At 44.5% G+C, this 16714-nt stretch overlaps 1 protein-coding gene across 1 annotated transcript in view; it reads right to left on the bottom strand.

Moving 5' to 3' along the window:
* The window catches only part of LOC147117692 (RNA-binding protein 24), a 43500-nt gene that overhangs the window by 8804 nt on the left and 17982 nt on the right, over positions 1–16714 (bottom strand). The window contains exons 3-5 of the mRNA XM_085988891.1: positions 4951–5178; positions 4661–4784; positions 4287–4341 (exon numbers count right to left, since the gene is read on the bottom strand). Coding sequence (XP_085845017.1) covers positions 4287–4341; positions 4661–4784; positions 4951–5118 — 347 coding nt within the window. The 5' untranslated portion in view covers positions 5119–5178. The remainder of the gene's footprint in view (positions 1–4286; positions 4342–4660; positions 4785–4950; positions 5179–16714) is intronic.

The raw sequence follows: 16714 nt of genomic DNA, 5'->3' as shown, positions 1-16714 counted from the left end.
CTTCACATCCTCTTTGCAACTGACACTGCCACCTAGCTTTGTATCATCAGCAAATTTGGAAATGTTACATTTAGTCCCCTCATCCAAATCATTGATATAGATTGTGAATAGCTGGGGCCCAAGCACCGATCCTTGCGGTACCCCACTAGTCATAGCCTGACATCCTGAAAAAGACCTGATTATCTCTACTCTTTGTTTTCTGACCCCTAACTCTACATGTCAGAGTCATGAGCCTACTCATGAGGCTTGTGTGGAGCATAAACAGTGGCTGGGCCGAATAGCCCATTTCTGTTGTATGATGTGCTAGTATGGAGTTTTCACACATTTCCTGATTGCACCTGTGGAGCTGCTCATTGATACACCCAGAGTCAACTGAAATGGCCGGTTTCCATAGGCTAGTTAAAATACACTAAAATTAGACATAGGTAGAGAATTAAGTTCCCCCTTCCCATCACATCTTCCCCCATAATATTTGCAGTAGGGTGGGAGAGAAAAGAATTGACTGAAAGTAATCAGCCTTCTAAATTTCCATCCAGCTATATTAGCAAAACATACTACCAGATACCATGTAAAAAACTGGAACAAAAAAAGGCAGTTAGTACTTAAGTAAATAAATACTTGTTGAAAAAAGAAAAAGATAAGGGAGCACTTGTGAAATGTAAAGAAAGTGCTATCATTAGACCCCTCCCCCAATCAAAATTGTTTTTTTAAACACCCGTAGTTTGCGGTCAGCGGTGAAGCAAAGGCATTCGCCACTGGCCCCAAAGTAAGCTTCCCACAAAGATCTCGCGATTTCTGTGGCAAGAAGTTCGGCTTTTCCAACGTACAGTTGAAATCAACGTAGTTTATTGGGAATCACATTGCTGTGACATCAGCAAGCTATCTAAGCAGCCAATCACAATGCAGAATTCTCACAGACCAAGAACCAGGAAGTGAGTAAGCTCCTTTGATTCTAACTTTTAAAAAATGTAATAGAGAGCAAAACAAAGATGAGGCTCTCACATGGGGGAAAAGGTAAACCTGAAATAAAGATGAACAAATTTTTTAAAGAAACAGTGTCGGAGCAGTGAAGGATTTCCGCATTAGGATGCACATGTGCTACATCCTGAAGTTGCGGTCAGTTTCAAAGGGATAATATCAGCGAACGATGTTCATTCGCTGTTATTACCCACTGCAAATTCTGGGCCAACACATTTTTGATTGTGGCCTGTATGTACAAGTATACCCTGTACCATAATCCAGTAGTTACAACAGATTTTATATAGTTCATTACTTAAAATTAATGACAGATGTCATATTTCAGAATTTGTGAGAAACATGTAAACATACTGCTTTGGATTAAGTTACATCTACAATTCACCTAATAGTAGGTTAAGGCATATTGATTAGAATGTGTTATTTTTTCATGTGTATATACATAGAATTATATCGAATTTGCAGCACAGAAACAGGCCATTCAGCCCAGCCACTGTTTATGCTCCACACAAGCCTTCTCCCACTCAATTTACTTCATCTCACCCTAGCAACATATCCTTCTATTCCTTTCTCCCTCATATGCTTATCTAGCTTCCTCTTAAATGTATCTATGCTATTTGCCTCAACCATTCCATGTGGTGGCAAGTTCCACATTCTCATCACTTTCTGAGTAAAGAAGATTCTGCTGAATTCCTTATTGAATTTCTTAGTGACTATCTTATATTGATGGCCCCTAGTTTTGTACTCCCACAAGTGGAAACATCTTCTCTACCTCTATCCTATCAAACCCCTTCATCATTTTAAAGACCTCTATCAGGTCACCACTCCATCTTCCCTTTTCTAGAGCAAAGAGCCCCTGCCTGTTCAATCTTTCCTGATAGTTGTAGCCTCTCAATTCTGGTATCATCCTTGTAAATATTTTTTGCACTTTCTCCAGTGCGTCTATATCCTATACGCAAGTTAAATTGGATAGATTTTTTGGAACTGGCTGCTATTGTGTCCAGATATATAAAATGTGTCCTTCATCAGACTCTCAAGCCTATTTGTGTGTGTATGTGTTTGTGGAGGGAGGGGGGAGTGGCTTTTGGTTGAAATCCACAGAAAACTGAACAGGTGCTGGAGCGTGAAACCCGAGCTCCCGAGGGTCATTCTCTTTTAAACTCATAGGAACTTTTAGCACACTCCCCAGCCCGTGCCATTTCACACTGGATGACTGACAAGACAGGCTGCAGTATGACTCCCTACTCTATTTTTAATGTTCTGCTAAAGGGATCTATCAAAGAGAAGGAATGTGTGTATAAGGCAAAATGAGCAACTTTCCTTGTGTAACCCACAAGGATAGTGATCAGAAATAGTTTGACCTGTAATCTACGTTAAATATGTTAATGAAAAAAATTCAATTTTACAGCTTCCATATAGTGTCAGCCATAATGATCCAGTTGGATTTGTTCTCTTCAAATTCTGCCCACAACTATTATTTGGGGGAAGAATAGAATGTTGAAGTATCCTAGATCATTCCACATCAAGTGCTTTAGTAAAATAATTGTTGTAAATAGGATTGATTTGGACAGGTGGGCTGACGTAAAGATCTCGAGTGCTAACCTAGGTCTGCAGTTATAAAAATTAGATGAGTCCTTCAGACTACCGAGTACAATGAAGTCATTATACTGCCTTTCAAAACTTAAAACCGCCTGGTATTTTCCACCTGCATTATTGCATGACTCATTCATTATTTACTTAGTTTGTTGTTAGGTGTCATCACTTATTCATGGGGAAAATGCAGATTAGCAAACTGAAATTGTGTGCACACCTATTTTAAATGTACACAATACGTGTACCCATTGTATTATGGAACTTGCAGTTGTTCGCATTTTTTATTTTCTCCAATTTCTAAACAATTGTTTAAAATACATTAACGTGACACATGTTGAGCAACAATTATTTTGTAAAAAAAATGTATAACAATACTGCTTCACTACCGCCGCCACCCCCCCACCCCCCCACAACCACATTGTTTTCAACTTTAAATTTACTCATCCAAGAGAATGTGCGTGTATGCTGGAAAAATATTTGTAACGTGGGTTTAAAGATTCTGGATTTTAAAATATTTTACAACGTAACTTTTGAAATGAACTAATCTATAGGGCAAAGCACAGGAAGTGGCAAAGTGTACTGATGTTGAGGCAGTCTCTTCCACTTTTCCTACCAGGATATCGAGCATGGTACCCAGCCTAAAACTAGATGGGCCCAACGTACAAAATGTCTTTAGGAAATGTAGCACTTGGAAGTCACGCTGAATTATGATGTTGTGGATATTATCAAGTACTGTACTCATGACTTTATAGAACATAGAATGGAAGCACTTGTGTTAACAAAATAAAAAAACAACCAAACCCAAAATAAATAAAAACATCGCAACATGCACGCGATGAGTTGATTTGGTAATCAAAAAATAAAGTCACACAGAATTTAGCACTCACTACAACCCAGAAACTGAATTGTTAAACTGGAAATCAGGCTACAGCAACAAAGCAAAATAAAGTGGGACCCCTTGCTCCCAATGGCAAAACAAATCAACACTCTTGAACAAAGAAAACTCCAGAAAAGTCCTCACTATAGCTCTCTTCATTAAAAAGCACGCAGTTTGCTTGTTTAGCTCTAAACACCACTTCATTAAAAGTAAAAAGCACACGCAGCTCTATTACACTCTAAGAAACAACATACATGCAACAGTTAATCACCATTTTTAGCTTGTTTGTGTGTTTGAGTCTACTGGTTACAGTTTAAGATCTGCTCATTCGGTAACTATTCCACCTCATATCATCAAATCCTTCTCTCATCATCATGTTATCTTAACTGTAAACGACCCCTGTCAGATCAGAAAGAAATACATAGAATTGAGTCAAGCCAAAAGGGGGCACAAAGTCGATTTGTTAAAATAAGTAAATAACACCATTGTACAGCACCAAAAAGTATTGTGTCTGGGTGGCTGGTTGGATGAACGGAAACGCTTTCAGAACTTGACTCATTGAGAGATTGTACAGCACCGTAGATGATTTTTTTCTCCAAAAGTTTGTGTTAGTCATTGAAGAAGGGTGTTAAATTATAGTCGTCCTATGACAGAGTTAGGATCGTTTGCTAAACAGACATATAATCACTTTCTAGCTTGTTTTTTTTTAATAGCGTTGAGATGCACAGTTTGATTAACTGCAGTTCTGTGAAGTCGGAAGGCGTTAACAGTATAAATATATCTGCTTTTAAGTGGATCGGAAACCGGTTATTCATTGCGGTGGGAGCGGAACGACACTTACCCATATGGTCGGGGGACGAAAGCAGGGTGAATTTGCTGCACTCCGAAAGCGAAACCTGTCAAGGCAACCAGATTCAACGTTACAAATGGAAACAAAACTTCACTCAGCACAGGAATACAAGCTGACACAGAGACACGGTCCCAACTTTAGATCAAGTGCTTTGACCATCTACTGTGAAAACGCAACAGCGTCCAGATTAATATCCTAATCTCAATGTCCCCCTTTCTTCCAAACCTTCTTGCCCTTATTTGTTGTGCTTTTTTTTAAAGACTTTTTCTTTTAAATTGATTCTGACTGATGGATTATTTTTCTTTTTGGCGGGGGGTGGGGGGGGGGGGTTATCTTGAGCTCTTGGCCCCGACTCTCTCACTCACCTGGCTGCATGATCCGAGGTTTCGCCCCCAGGTAAGCCAGGTTGACATTGGCTTTCCTGCCGTCGATGATGGGATTGGGATCTTTGCATGCTCGCTCCGCCGCCGCCCGGTCAGCCATGGTCACCTGTAACCAGGGAAAAGAAAACCCGGGACACAGCCCGGCATCAAACCACTTAAAACAGCAAACCAGCCATCGCACTGACAGCAATCATCATCATCGTCATTTATTAATGATCATTTATCAACTATCGTTGGTTAACTTCCACACTCTTGCCTCGCTGAGTACTTACAAAGCCGTAGCCGCGGGACTTGCCCGTCTGCCGGTCCGTGATGACCACCGCTTCCTCGATGTCGCCGAACACCTCGAAGTACTTGCGGAGCGACGCGTCGGTGGTGTGATAGGGCAGCCCGCCGACGAAGATCTTGGTGAAGGTGGTGTCCTTCTGGGTGGTGTGCATCTTGCCCCCGGCGCAGCCTGCAAACCTCACACGAGACACGCGCGACGGTGGGCTTTGATCCTGTCACAATGACACGAGCCGGCGGAGAAATGATGTAAATGCACCCTTTCTGACTTGTCGTCCCCCCTCCCCGCACTTCCCCAATAAATAAATAAATAAATAAAAGTTTCCAGCTGCCCCGTGAGGTAGATAAAATGCAAAAAAACACACTTTGTGGGCTGCGCTCCCGGCCCGCTCGCAATCCGCTGTTTCCAGTGCCCGCTGTCTGGGCTCTTTAAGTGCCCGCTGTCGGTCTGGCTGCTCCTGTCATTCTCCCGCCCCGAACTCCGCCCACTCTCTAACCCCGCCCACGCCGAACTCCGCCCACTCTCTAATCCCGCCCACGACGAACCCCGCCCACTCTCTAACCACGCCCATGCCGAACTCCGCCCACTCTCTAACCCCGCCCACGCCGAACTCCGCCCCTCGCTAACCCCGCCCCTCTCTCTTGTTCCGCCTCCTCCGCCGAGACAAACCCACCCAGCACAATGCCCCGCCCACACATGAGGCGCCGATTGTGCGTGTCGGTCATCAAGCCACGCCCCCCCGGAGACCGACCAATCATTGGCTTCCTGCCATTGTGCCGCCGGAATAACAACAGAAAATGCTGGAAAAACTCAGCAAGTCAGGCAACATCCGTGGAGAGAAATTTGAGTTGACGTTTCGGGTTTGACCCGGAGCTGGGGGATTAGGTCGCCGGCGGATTGGCTGGAGGGCGGTTTGGCTTTTCTGGAGCGGGTGACGCTCGCGGTCAAAGCATGCGACTGTGCACTAAAGAGGGTAATTCAGAGCCACCGTCACCCAGCGTCTTTAATAAGGGGAAAGGGCGAGAGAAGTGAGACAGAAACAACTCGCTTGTTTAAATTACACAAGAGTTGGGATTAGTTTCGAAAGTGAGAAGCGAAATCGAGTTCAACATTAAAACGAAACACAAAATGAGTCAGGGGTCAAGTTGCGCTTTTATTGGGCATAATTTGATAGGATTTGACAAAGATGAAGGTTGAATATATGTCAACTAGTGAATTCATCCCCCACTTTATTCCTCCTCCTGTTCCGGGGTATAAAAGAACAGGTGAATAAATAGGGCTGCATAAAGAATCGGGCGAGGGGGGGAAGAGACATCGAAATCATCAAAACAGATCTATTGGCTGGCCCACGGCTAACCTGCGGGTAGAGGTGCTACAATTGTCCTTCCTAGATCGGCCACGGTTTATGGCCCAGATTACGATCCGGTGACCACTGCCTGAAGTGCGTGGAGTGCACATTTGGGTGGGGTCAAGAACATAAGAAATAGGAGCAGGAGTAGGCCATTTGGCCCCTCCAGCCTGCTCTGCCATTCATTAAGATCATGGCTGATCTTCTACCTCAACTCCATTTTCCTGCACTATCCCCATATCCCTTGATTCCCTTAATATCCAAGAATTTATCGATCTCTGTCTTGAATATACTCAACGAATGAGCCTCCACAGCCCTCTGGGGTAGAGAATTCCAAAGATCCACCACCCTCTGAGTGAAGGTATTTCTCCTCATCTCAGTCCTAAATGGCTGACCCCTTATTCTGAGACTGTGACCCCTGGTTCTCGACTCCCCAGCCAGGGGAAACATCCTCCCTGCATCTACCCTGTCAAGCCCTGTAAGAATTTTGTATGTTTCAATGAGATCGCCTCTCACTCTTGTAAACTCCAGAGAATATAGGCCTAGTCTACTCAATCTCTCCTCATAGGACAATCCCCCCGTCCCAGCAATCAGTCTGGTGAACCTTCGTTGCACTCCCTCTATGGCAAGTATATCCTTCCTTAGGTAAGGAGACCAAAACTGTACACAATACTCCAGGTGTGGTCTCACCAGGGCCCTATATAATTGCAGTAAGATGTCTTTACTCTTATACTCAAATCCTCTAGTAATAAAGGCCAACATACCATTTGCTTTCCTAATTGCTTGCTGTACCTGCATGTTAACTTTCAGTGATTCGTGTACAAGGACACTCAGGTCCCTCTGAACACCAGCATTTCCCAATCTCTCACCATTTAAAAAATACTCTGCTTTTCTATTTTTCCTACCAAAGTGGATAACTTCACATTTCTCCACATTATATTCCATTTGCCATGTTCTTGTCCACTCACTTAGCCTGTCTATATCCCCTTGAAGCCTCTTTGCATCCTCCTCACAATTTACATTCCCACCTAGCTTTGTATCATCAGCAAACTTGGATATATTACATTTGGTCCCCTCATCCAAATCATTGACATAGATTGTGAATAGCTGAGTCCCAAGCACTGATCCTTGCGGTACCCCACTAGTTACAGCCTGCCAACACTAAAATTACCCGTTTATACCTACTCTCTATTTTCTGTCCGTTAATCAATCCTTAATCCATGTCTTTGTTACCTCTAGACTTGACTATTCCAATGCACTCCTGGCTGGCCTCCCACATTGCACCCTATGTAAACTTGAGGTCATCCAAAACTCGGCTGCCCGTGTCCTAACTCGCACCAAGTCCCGTTCACCCATCTCCCCTGTGCTCGCTGACCTACATTGGCTCCCGGTTAAGCAACCCCTCGATTTCAAAATTCTCATCCTTGTTTTCAAATCCCTCCATGGCCTCTCCCCTTCCTATCTCTGTAATCTCCTTCAGCCCCACAACCCCCCCCCCCCAGGATGTCTATGCTCCTCTAATTCTGACCTCTTGAGCATTCCTGATTATAATTGCTCAACAATTGGTGGCTGTGCCCTCTGTTGCCTAAGCCCTAAGCTCTGGAATTCCCTGCCTAAACCTCTCCGCCTTGCTACCTCTCTTTCCTCCTTTAAGACGCTCCTTAAAACCTACCTCTTTGACCAAGCTTTTGGTCACCTGCCCTAATTTATCCTTATGTGGCTCAGTGTCAAATTTTTTGTCTTAAAATTCTCCTGTGCAGCGCCTTGGGACATTTTACTACATTAAAGGTGCTATATAAATACAAGTTGTTGTTGTTGTAGTATATTACCCCCAATCCCATGAGCCCTAATTTTGTTTAATAACCTCTTGTGTGGCACCTTATCGAATGCATTCTGAAAATCCAAATACACCACATCCACTGGTTCCCCCTTATCTATTCTGTTACTTACAACCTCAAAAAACTCTAACAGATTTGTCAAACACGATTTCCCTTTCATAAATCTGTGTTGACTCTGCCTATTATTATTTTCTAAGTGCCCTGTTATCACGTCCTTAATAATAGATCCTAGCATTTTCCCTACTACTGATGTCAGGCTAACTGGTCTGTAGTGCCCCATTTTCTCTCTCCCTCCTTTCCTAAATAGTGGGGTTACATTCACTACCTTCCAATCCGCGGGAACCATTCTAGAATCTATGTAATTTTGAAAAATGACAACTAATGCATCCACTATCTCTGTAACCACCTCTTTCAAAACCCTAGGATGTAGGCCATCAGGTCCAGGGGATTTATTGGCTTTCAGTCCCATTAATTTCTCCAGTACTATTTTTTTACTAATAATTTCTTTCAGTTCCTCATTCTCTTGGTTCTCCACTATTTCTGGGAAGTTTTTTGCGTCTTCTTCCATGAAGACAGACACAAAGGGCAGGATTTTCATTGGGCCGTGGAGGCGGGATTGGAGGCGTGTGGGGGGTTAAAATCCCGAAATCGGGGGGCACGAACCCATCCTGGACCCAACCCGCCTCCATGCCAGTTTGATAGGAGGCGGGTACCCGACCCGCACTGGGACCCACCTCCCCGAGGCGGGAATGGGATTAGTGCCAATTAACTGCCTGTTAACAGGTAGTTAACAGGCAGTTTTTAGCCTAATCCCTATTTTTAATGTTGAAGTGTGGGATTCCCGATGGCTCCAAACCACGCCAAGTTAGAGGAGGCAGACCGTCGGGATGAAGGGCTTGGAGGGGTCAAGATGTCCGGTGTTCAGGTGAGTGATGGGTGCATGAGTGCAAAGGTAAGTGTGTTTGATGTGTGTAAAGTGTTTAAAGAAGTTTTACATACCTTTACTTACTTTTACAGCCTCCCTTCCTTCAGGTCTCAGGAGTCCCTCATCTCACTGGCACAGAAAGCAGAATGGCTGCGAGCTGTCAAAAATTGCAGCATTCAGCTTTCTGTTCCGGGGAGATCTCTAAATCATCCTGAGAGGAAGGAATTAACTTAGAGTACAGATTGTCAGTGTTTGACAGCTTCAAACAGCTGTGAAACGCTGATATTTCATCTGTCAAAAGGTCTTGACAGATGAAATATCAATCTGTGATGTCACCTGTTGCCGGGTAGCCCTTAATTGGCCTGCTGAGCCCACTGGGCGGGCTCAACAAGGTCAATCAAGTCAAAATCGCGTGGGTTGGCTAGAACTTGATGGAGGCGGGACTACAACCCCAAAAGTTGTAGTCCCGCTTCCTACCCGACTCCTCAATGAAAATCCAGCCCAAAGTATTTGTTTAATTTCTGTGCTATTTCCTTATTCCCCATTATAATTTCTCCTGTCTCAGCCTGTAAAGGACCCACATTTACTTTTGCTAATCTTTTTCTTTTTACATACCTATAGAAGCTTTTACAGTCTGTTTTCATGTCTCTCGCTAGTTTACTCCCATATTCTATTTTCCCTTTATCAATTTCTTGGTCCTCCTTTGCTGAATTCTAAAATCCTCCCAATCCTCTGGCTTACTACTCTTTTTGGCAACATTATAAGCCTCTTCCTTTGATCTAATATTATCTTTAACTTCTCTTGTTAGCCACGGTTGAACCACTTTTCCTGTGGGATTTTTGTGCCTTAAAGGAATGTATATTTATTGTAAATTATGTAATAATTCTTTAAATGCTAGCCATTACTTGTCTACCATCATAACTTTTAATGTACTTTCCCAATCTACCTTAGCCAACTCGCCCCTCATACCTACGTAGTTTGCTTTGTTTAGATTTAAGACCCTAGTTTTGGATTTAACTAAATCACTTTCAAACTCAATATAAAATTCTATCATATTATGGTCACTCTTCCCTAAAGGTCCCTTTACTACAAGGTTATTAATTAACCCTTTCTCGTTGCACAATACTAGAGTTAGGGCTCTGCAGTGATCCTCACATAAACCTGGATGAGGTACCGGAGGGTCCAAAGCACGTAATGAAACTGTTACCATCTAGAGGCCAATGCCTACAGAAACAGGAGAGAAAATTCCTGCGAAAATGAAAATGGAAGCAAAAATAGGCCTACTCGTCCGAACTAGCATGGGTCCAGGAGTAAGATGATTTACGATTTGTTTAATGTTGTTTTGGTCCTGTGTAAACAGTTACATTGTCATAAAAGAAGAAATACAGCATTGCAGTGCTTATGTTGCTCGAGTAACAGTGGAAATGCTGCAACACAGTGGCTCAAAGAGCAGGTAGTTAATGATAATTAGAAAAATACAACCATTGCCCAATGCCTGGGCCTATGAAGTCTGATATCAAATAAATGCTTTGAGTTAATTTAACTTACATTGTTGATGAAGTCTCTTGTGTCATTAAACTGGTCCTATATTGAGGGCATTACATAAAAACAGGTACTTTCACTAAAATGGAATTAATTTATTTTGGTCAGCCAAGGGTCTGCAAGTAACACTTGTGGGGTGTGCTCCTGTCCCTTGTCTAAGAATCTCCAAAACAAGCAACTAAGAAATTTACACCTGCCTGTAAGACTTCTATTTTCCCAATAAGCAGCCCACATTTTTTCCTGGCAGGAAACTAACCCAAGACCACAGAGCTTAGGTGCAGGTTGGCAGAACCAAGACTTAGGGACCCCCAAATGTGAACAGGGGTGCTGAAGTTTTTTAAAATCCGTTTATGGGATGTGGACGTTGCTGGCAAGGCCAGCATTTATTGCCCATCCCTAATTGCCCTTGAGAAGGTGGTGGTGAGCCGCCTTCTTGAACTGCTCCAGTCCGTGTGGTGAATGTACTCCCACAGTGCAGTTAGGTAAGGAGTTCCAGGCTTTTGACCCAGCGACGATGAAGGATCAGCGATATACTTCTAAGTCAGGATGGTGTGTGACTTGGAGGGGAACTTGGAGGTGGTGGTGTTCCCATGCGCCTGCTGCCCTTGTCCTTCTAGGTAGAAGAGGTTGCGGGTTTGGGAGGTGCTGCCGAAGAAACCTTGGCGAGTTGCTGCAGTGCATCTTGTAGATGGTACACACTGCAGCCACGGTACGCCGGTGGTGGAGGGAGTGAATGTTTAAGGTGGTGGATGGGGTGCCAATCAAGTGGGCTGCTTTGTCCTGTATGGTGTCGAGCTTCTTGAGTGTTGTTGGAGCTGCACTCATCCAGGCAAGTGGAGTGTATTCCATCATGCTCCTTACTTGTGTCTTGTAGATGGTGGAAAGGCTTCAGGGAGTCAGGAGGTGAGACACTCACCGCAGAATACCTAGCCTCTGACCTGCTCTTGTTGCCACAGTATTTATGTGGCTAGTCCAGTTAAGTTTCTGGTCAATGGTGACCCCCCAGGATATTGCTGGTGGGGGATTCGGCGATGGTAATGCCATTGAATGTCATGGGGCAGGGGTTAGACTCTCGCTTGTTGGGGATAGTAATTGCCTGGCATTTCTGTGGCGCGAATGTTACCTGCCACTTATCAGACCAAGCCTGAACGTCATCCAGGTCTTGTTGCATGCGGGCATGGATTGCTTCATTATCTGAGGAGTTGTGAATGGCACTGAACACTGTGCAGTCATCAGCGAACATCCCCATTTCTGACCTTATGTTGGAGGGAAGGTCATTGATGAAGCAGCTGAAGATGGTTGGGCCTAGGTCATTGCCCTGAGGAATTCCTGCAGCGATGTCTTGGGGCTGTGATGATTGACCTTCAACCACCACAACCATCTTCCTTTGTGCTAGGTATGACTCCAGCCAGTGGAGAGTTTTCCCCCTGATTCCCATTGACTTCAGTTTTACTAGGGCTCCTTGATGCCACACTCGGTCAAATGCTGCCTTGATGTCTAGGGCAGTCACTCTCACCTCACCTCTGGAATTCAGCTCCTTTGTCCATGTTTGGACCAAGGCTGTAATGAGGCCACGAGCCAAGTGGTCTTGGCGGAACCCAAACTGGGCATCAGTGAGCAGGTTATTGGTGAGCAAGTGCCGCTTGATAGCACTGTCGATGACACCTTCCATCACTTTGCTGATGATTGAGAGTAGACTGGGGGTGGTGGTAATTGGCCAGATTGGATTTGTCCTGCTTTTTGTGGACAGGACATACCTGGGCAGTTTTCCACATTGCCGGATAGATGCCAGTGTTGTAACTGTACTGGAACAGCTTGGCTAGAGGCATGGCTAGTTCTGAAGCACAAGTCTTCAGCACAATAGCCAGGATGTTGTTGGGGCCCATAACCTTTGCTGTATCCAATGCTAGTTTAACTAGCTAATACCATGCAGCATTCAGGAGCGGCTCCCTGCTGCTCGTCCAGCTAGGATTATCCTACTTGTTGAGGCATTGGCTTGCAGGATCACGTGGAGCCGAGTGGTAAGAATGTCAACCCATTCATAAGCCAGACTGGCTGGTTAATCATTACAATCACCCTGGTGTACTGCCTGCCATAGATAGCGGATTAGTGAGTCTGCCACAGATGGCTGACTTTGGTACTGAGCTTCACTACGCATGTCACCTTGGAGCAATCTGAACCCCCTGCTTATCACACCTCCCTCTCCCTGGATGATAGTCACTAGGTGGTTGTTGAACAATTAATTACAGGTCTGAGCCCTCGTTAGGTAGGCATCAGGTATCAGGAGCTCCTCACAATTGGCATGGTGATCAGCACAACTTACTGTAAGATGCAAGTACATTGCTACCATTCCCTGACCACAGCATGGACACATATCACTTCCCATTGATCAGTGGTTCCAAGTGGTTGGAGCCTTTGCAGGTGTGGAATTTCAGGAGCTGCTGCTTGCCTCTCTGCAAACCAATCATGGTAGGCATTGTGCCTTGGATACGAGTGTATGTTCTCATATCTGTCTTCCAGGTAAGTAGCTGCCATCCCAAGTCCCAGTCTCCTCATTAGCTATAAGATGGGCATCTACTTTCAGCATAGTGAAAGGGCCTACAGATGGTAGCTTGCACCATGCCAGCCACCTTGAATTTCTAGTTCAGGGGTTCTCAACTTTTTTGTTTCTGAGGCGCGCATCCCGTGTTATAAAAATTCCACGGACCCCCTGTAACAGAAAACAAGTATTTTTTTCTGTATAAAAAAGTTATACAATTAAACATATATATTTATTATTATTTTTGTTTTACTTATTGTGAAATATTACACCTTATGTAAAGAGAGAACATATTACGTAACCTGATAACGTGTTAATTTCTGCACTTTCAGCATGTAATAAACACGCACCAACTAGGGATGGACATAAATGTCAGCCTTACCCACATCCCAAGAATCAACATATATATTAAAAATATCCCAGCCCTCACTTGAATTGTGAGTAAAGCATGATACCCCAACCTCAGATGGGCCAACATATCATCAGCTACCTCACATATGATTCTATGGATGAGCAAAGCATCAGATACCCCAGGTGGGTGAACAAAGAATCAGATACCTCAACCCCTTCTATCTGCTCTTCCTGCAGATGTTGACTGACATGCTGTTTTCCAGTACGTGTACTGTTGTAGTTATTTGTTTTTTCGCTCCCTATAAAGGGGACGTTTTGATAAGTCATATTGTGAACCTGCACCACATGAATTCCCTGTTGTAAGGAGGCGCTGCGGGTTGAGTTGCCGAGCGCGTCCTCCTGCCTCACGCGTTCTTGGAGCGGCCGCCTGCAGATGACTAAATAGCGAGCCCAGCACAGCCGGAGTCTGGACAGGGAAAGGACAGAGCGAGTGGCAGAAGGAGGAGGGCCGGGCTACAACTCGTCCGTAACCGTCAACATCATCCGCCCCCGGCAAGAGGGGAACTGGGATTCACCTAGAAGTCGCGGCCTTACTGTCTCCAGGTGAGTTGCTAGGACTATCCGGAAGCTCAACGTAAACTCAAGGAACAGCACCTCATCTTCCGATTAGGCACTCTGCAGCCTTCCGGACTCAATATCGAGTTCAACAATTTCAGATCATAAGCTCGGCCCCCATTTCATTTTCTCTTGTAATTGTTCCACTCCTTTCCCCCCCCCCCTTTCCTTTTGTTTCTCTCTCACACCTGGCAGCTATCTTTTGCCCTGCCAGTACACTTTACACCTAATCCCAGCCTATTACCATCTCGTCTAGCTTCTAATCTCTTTTACTTCTTTTGTTTCTTTTATTCTTTTGTCCGATAGCAGCCCTGCCTTCGATCTAGTTTCTTTTCTTTCCAGTTTTGAAGAAGGGTTCAACCCGAAACGTCAACTCAAATTTCTCTCCACGGATGTTGCCTGACCTGCTGAGTTTTTCCAGCATTTTCTGTTGTTATTTCGGATTTCCAACATCTGCAGTATTTTGCTATCGTGCTAGGACTATCCCCTTGCGCCTCTGCCTGTCTCCAGGTGTGTCCTTCACCTCCGCATGCTGCTTTATAACGACTCGCCTTTCTCAAACATAGAATAATCATAGAATCATAAAATCCTACAGCGCAGAAGAGGCCATTCCGCCCATTGTGCCTGTGCCGGCCAGTTAAATACAGCCTCCAATTCAGCTCGAATAGCCGCGAGATCGAGCCTCTGATTGTATTGTCCTCCAGAAAGGAGCAATGACCCACAAACACACCCCGACAAATGCCGTAAACCCCCCTCCAGCCGCTCCCTCGGGATGCAACGGCTGGAAGTTAAGCGGCCTCGGGAAGGATTTCCCTCGGCTGTGTGGCCATTCCTGGAGCGGGATCGCGGCACCAGTGGACTCGTCATCAGACTCCAGGCTCCGCTTTCATACAACCCTATCGCCAGGTTTCTCGGCAGCAATCAGCCGCCTGTCCTCAAACGCTACAAGCGCTCCCCAATATATCAGCAGGAGCCACAGGGCGCAGGACGGTGCCCTGCTCAGGAATCGCTGCTTTTAATTAAACTTCGCGCTGCTGCCGATAGCTTGCAATCGCCGACCACTTTCCAGTCACCTCACTGTACCGCATGCGCACTCTGGGGCCGTGCCGATTTGAGAATGGCTACCGCCATATTTCGTTAGGGCAAAATAAAGTATTTATTTTGGCTGCACATTGGCGGACCCCTCGGGGTCCACGAGAAGATTTCAAGGGGTCTTCGAAATAGTGCCATGAGATCCTTTACGTCCACCCAAGAGAGCAACACTCCCTCAGTACCGCACTGGAGTATCAGCCTAGATTTTTGTGCTTGAGTCTCTGGAGTGGGACTTCAACCCATAACCTTCTGACTCAGAGGCGAGGGTGATACCCACTGAGCCACAGCTGACATTTGTTCCCCTTACAGCTGGCCCTTCCAGGCTATATTGTTAAAAATATGCCGTTTGTTTCTGGGAGTCAAACTTGAGTTCTTTGACTCCACTCCTGGCTGCTTCCTGTGAGCAGTACCCCTATAAAATAAAGAAATTGCATTTCTATAGCACCTTTCATGACCTCAGGCCAACCCAAAGCACTTGAAACCAATTAAGTGCTTTTGAAGTGCAGTCACTGTTGTAATTTAGGAAATATAGCAGCAAATTTGCGCACAGCAAGCTCCCTCAGACAGTAATGAAATAAATGACCGGATAATCGATTTTTGGAAGAAGAACAGGGGAGCTATCCCCAGTGTCCTGGACAATATTTATCGCTCAATCAACATCACTAAAACAGATTATCTGGTCATTATCACATTGCTGTTTGTGGAACCTTGCTGTGCGCAAATTGGCTGCCGTGTTTCCTACATTACAACAGTAACTACACTTCAAAAAGTACTTCATTGGTTGTAAAGCATTTTGGGGCATCCGGTGGTCACGAAAGGCGCTATATAAATCCAAGTCTTTCTTCTTTCTTCACCAGGCACTGAAGTAGTGCATGCACAGAAGCCTAAAGTGTTTTGTCACAGGGGATGATGCCACCGCCATTTCCCTATTGTGAAATTTGGTGCTTGGCCTTCTCGGCAGGTCACAGCATTCTGTTTGCAGCTCATTTATTAGTTTCTTTTCACACACATGCACTCTTTATCAGACATGCGAGTGAACTAGATGTGGTTGTAACAATTGCCCTACACAGTCATACAGATAAGTTATTATAGAAGCCAAGTCAATACTGCCAGTAAATAAACATTTTCACAGGCAATCAAAACATGTATAATCTTAAAATCTACAGTTATCCAACCTGCATTACATAAACTAAAGCCAGTGAACCACATTATGATTTCCTGTTTTAAAGAATGGGTTCTCTTTCAATTTGAAACACAGCTTTAAACATCAAACAATTTCTGCTATGTTTTCTTCATGGTTAGATGCATAAAATGCAATATTTGTAGCTAAAATAATACACCCTATCAAAAGTTTTCTTGACAGATACCTGATTACAACATAATCAAAGGGAGGCTTGTCCCATCCATTTAGATTTGGAGATTTTATATTGAAGGCCAAGAAATATAACACTTAAGAGATAAATTAATTTGTACTGTTTCTTCTTTTCCAAATAAATTGTG

This window comes from Somniosus microcephalus, chromosome 5 (assembly GCF_052327205.1).
Source record: "Somniosus microcephalus isolate GS21.2 chromosome 5, FLI_Smic_1.0, whole genome shotgun sequence".
Classification (NCBI taxonomy): domain Eukaryota; kingdom Metazoa; phylum Chordata; class Chondrichthyes; order Squaliformes; family Somniosidae; genus Somniosus; species Somniosus microcephalus.
Note: the sequence above shows the minus strand (reverse complement) of the source record. Positions and strands in the feature narration are given on the sequence as shown.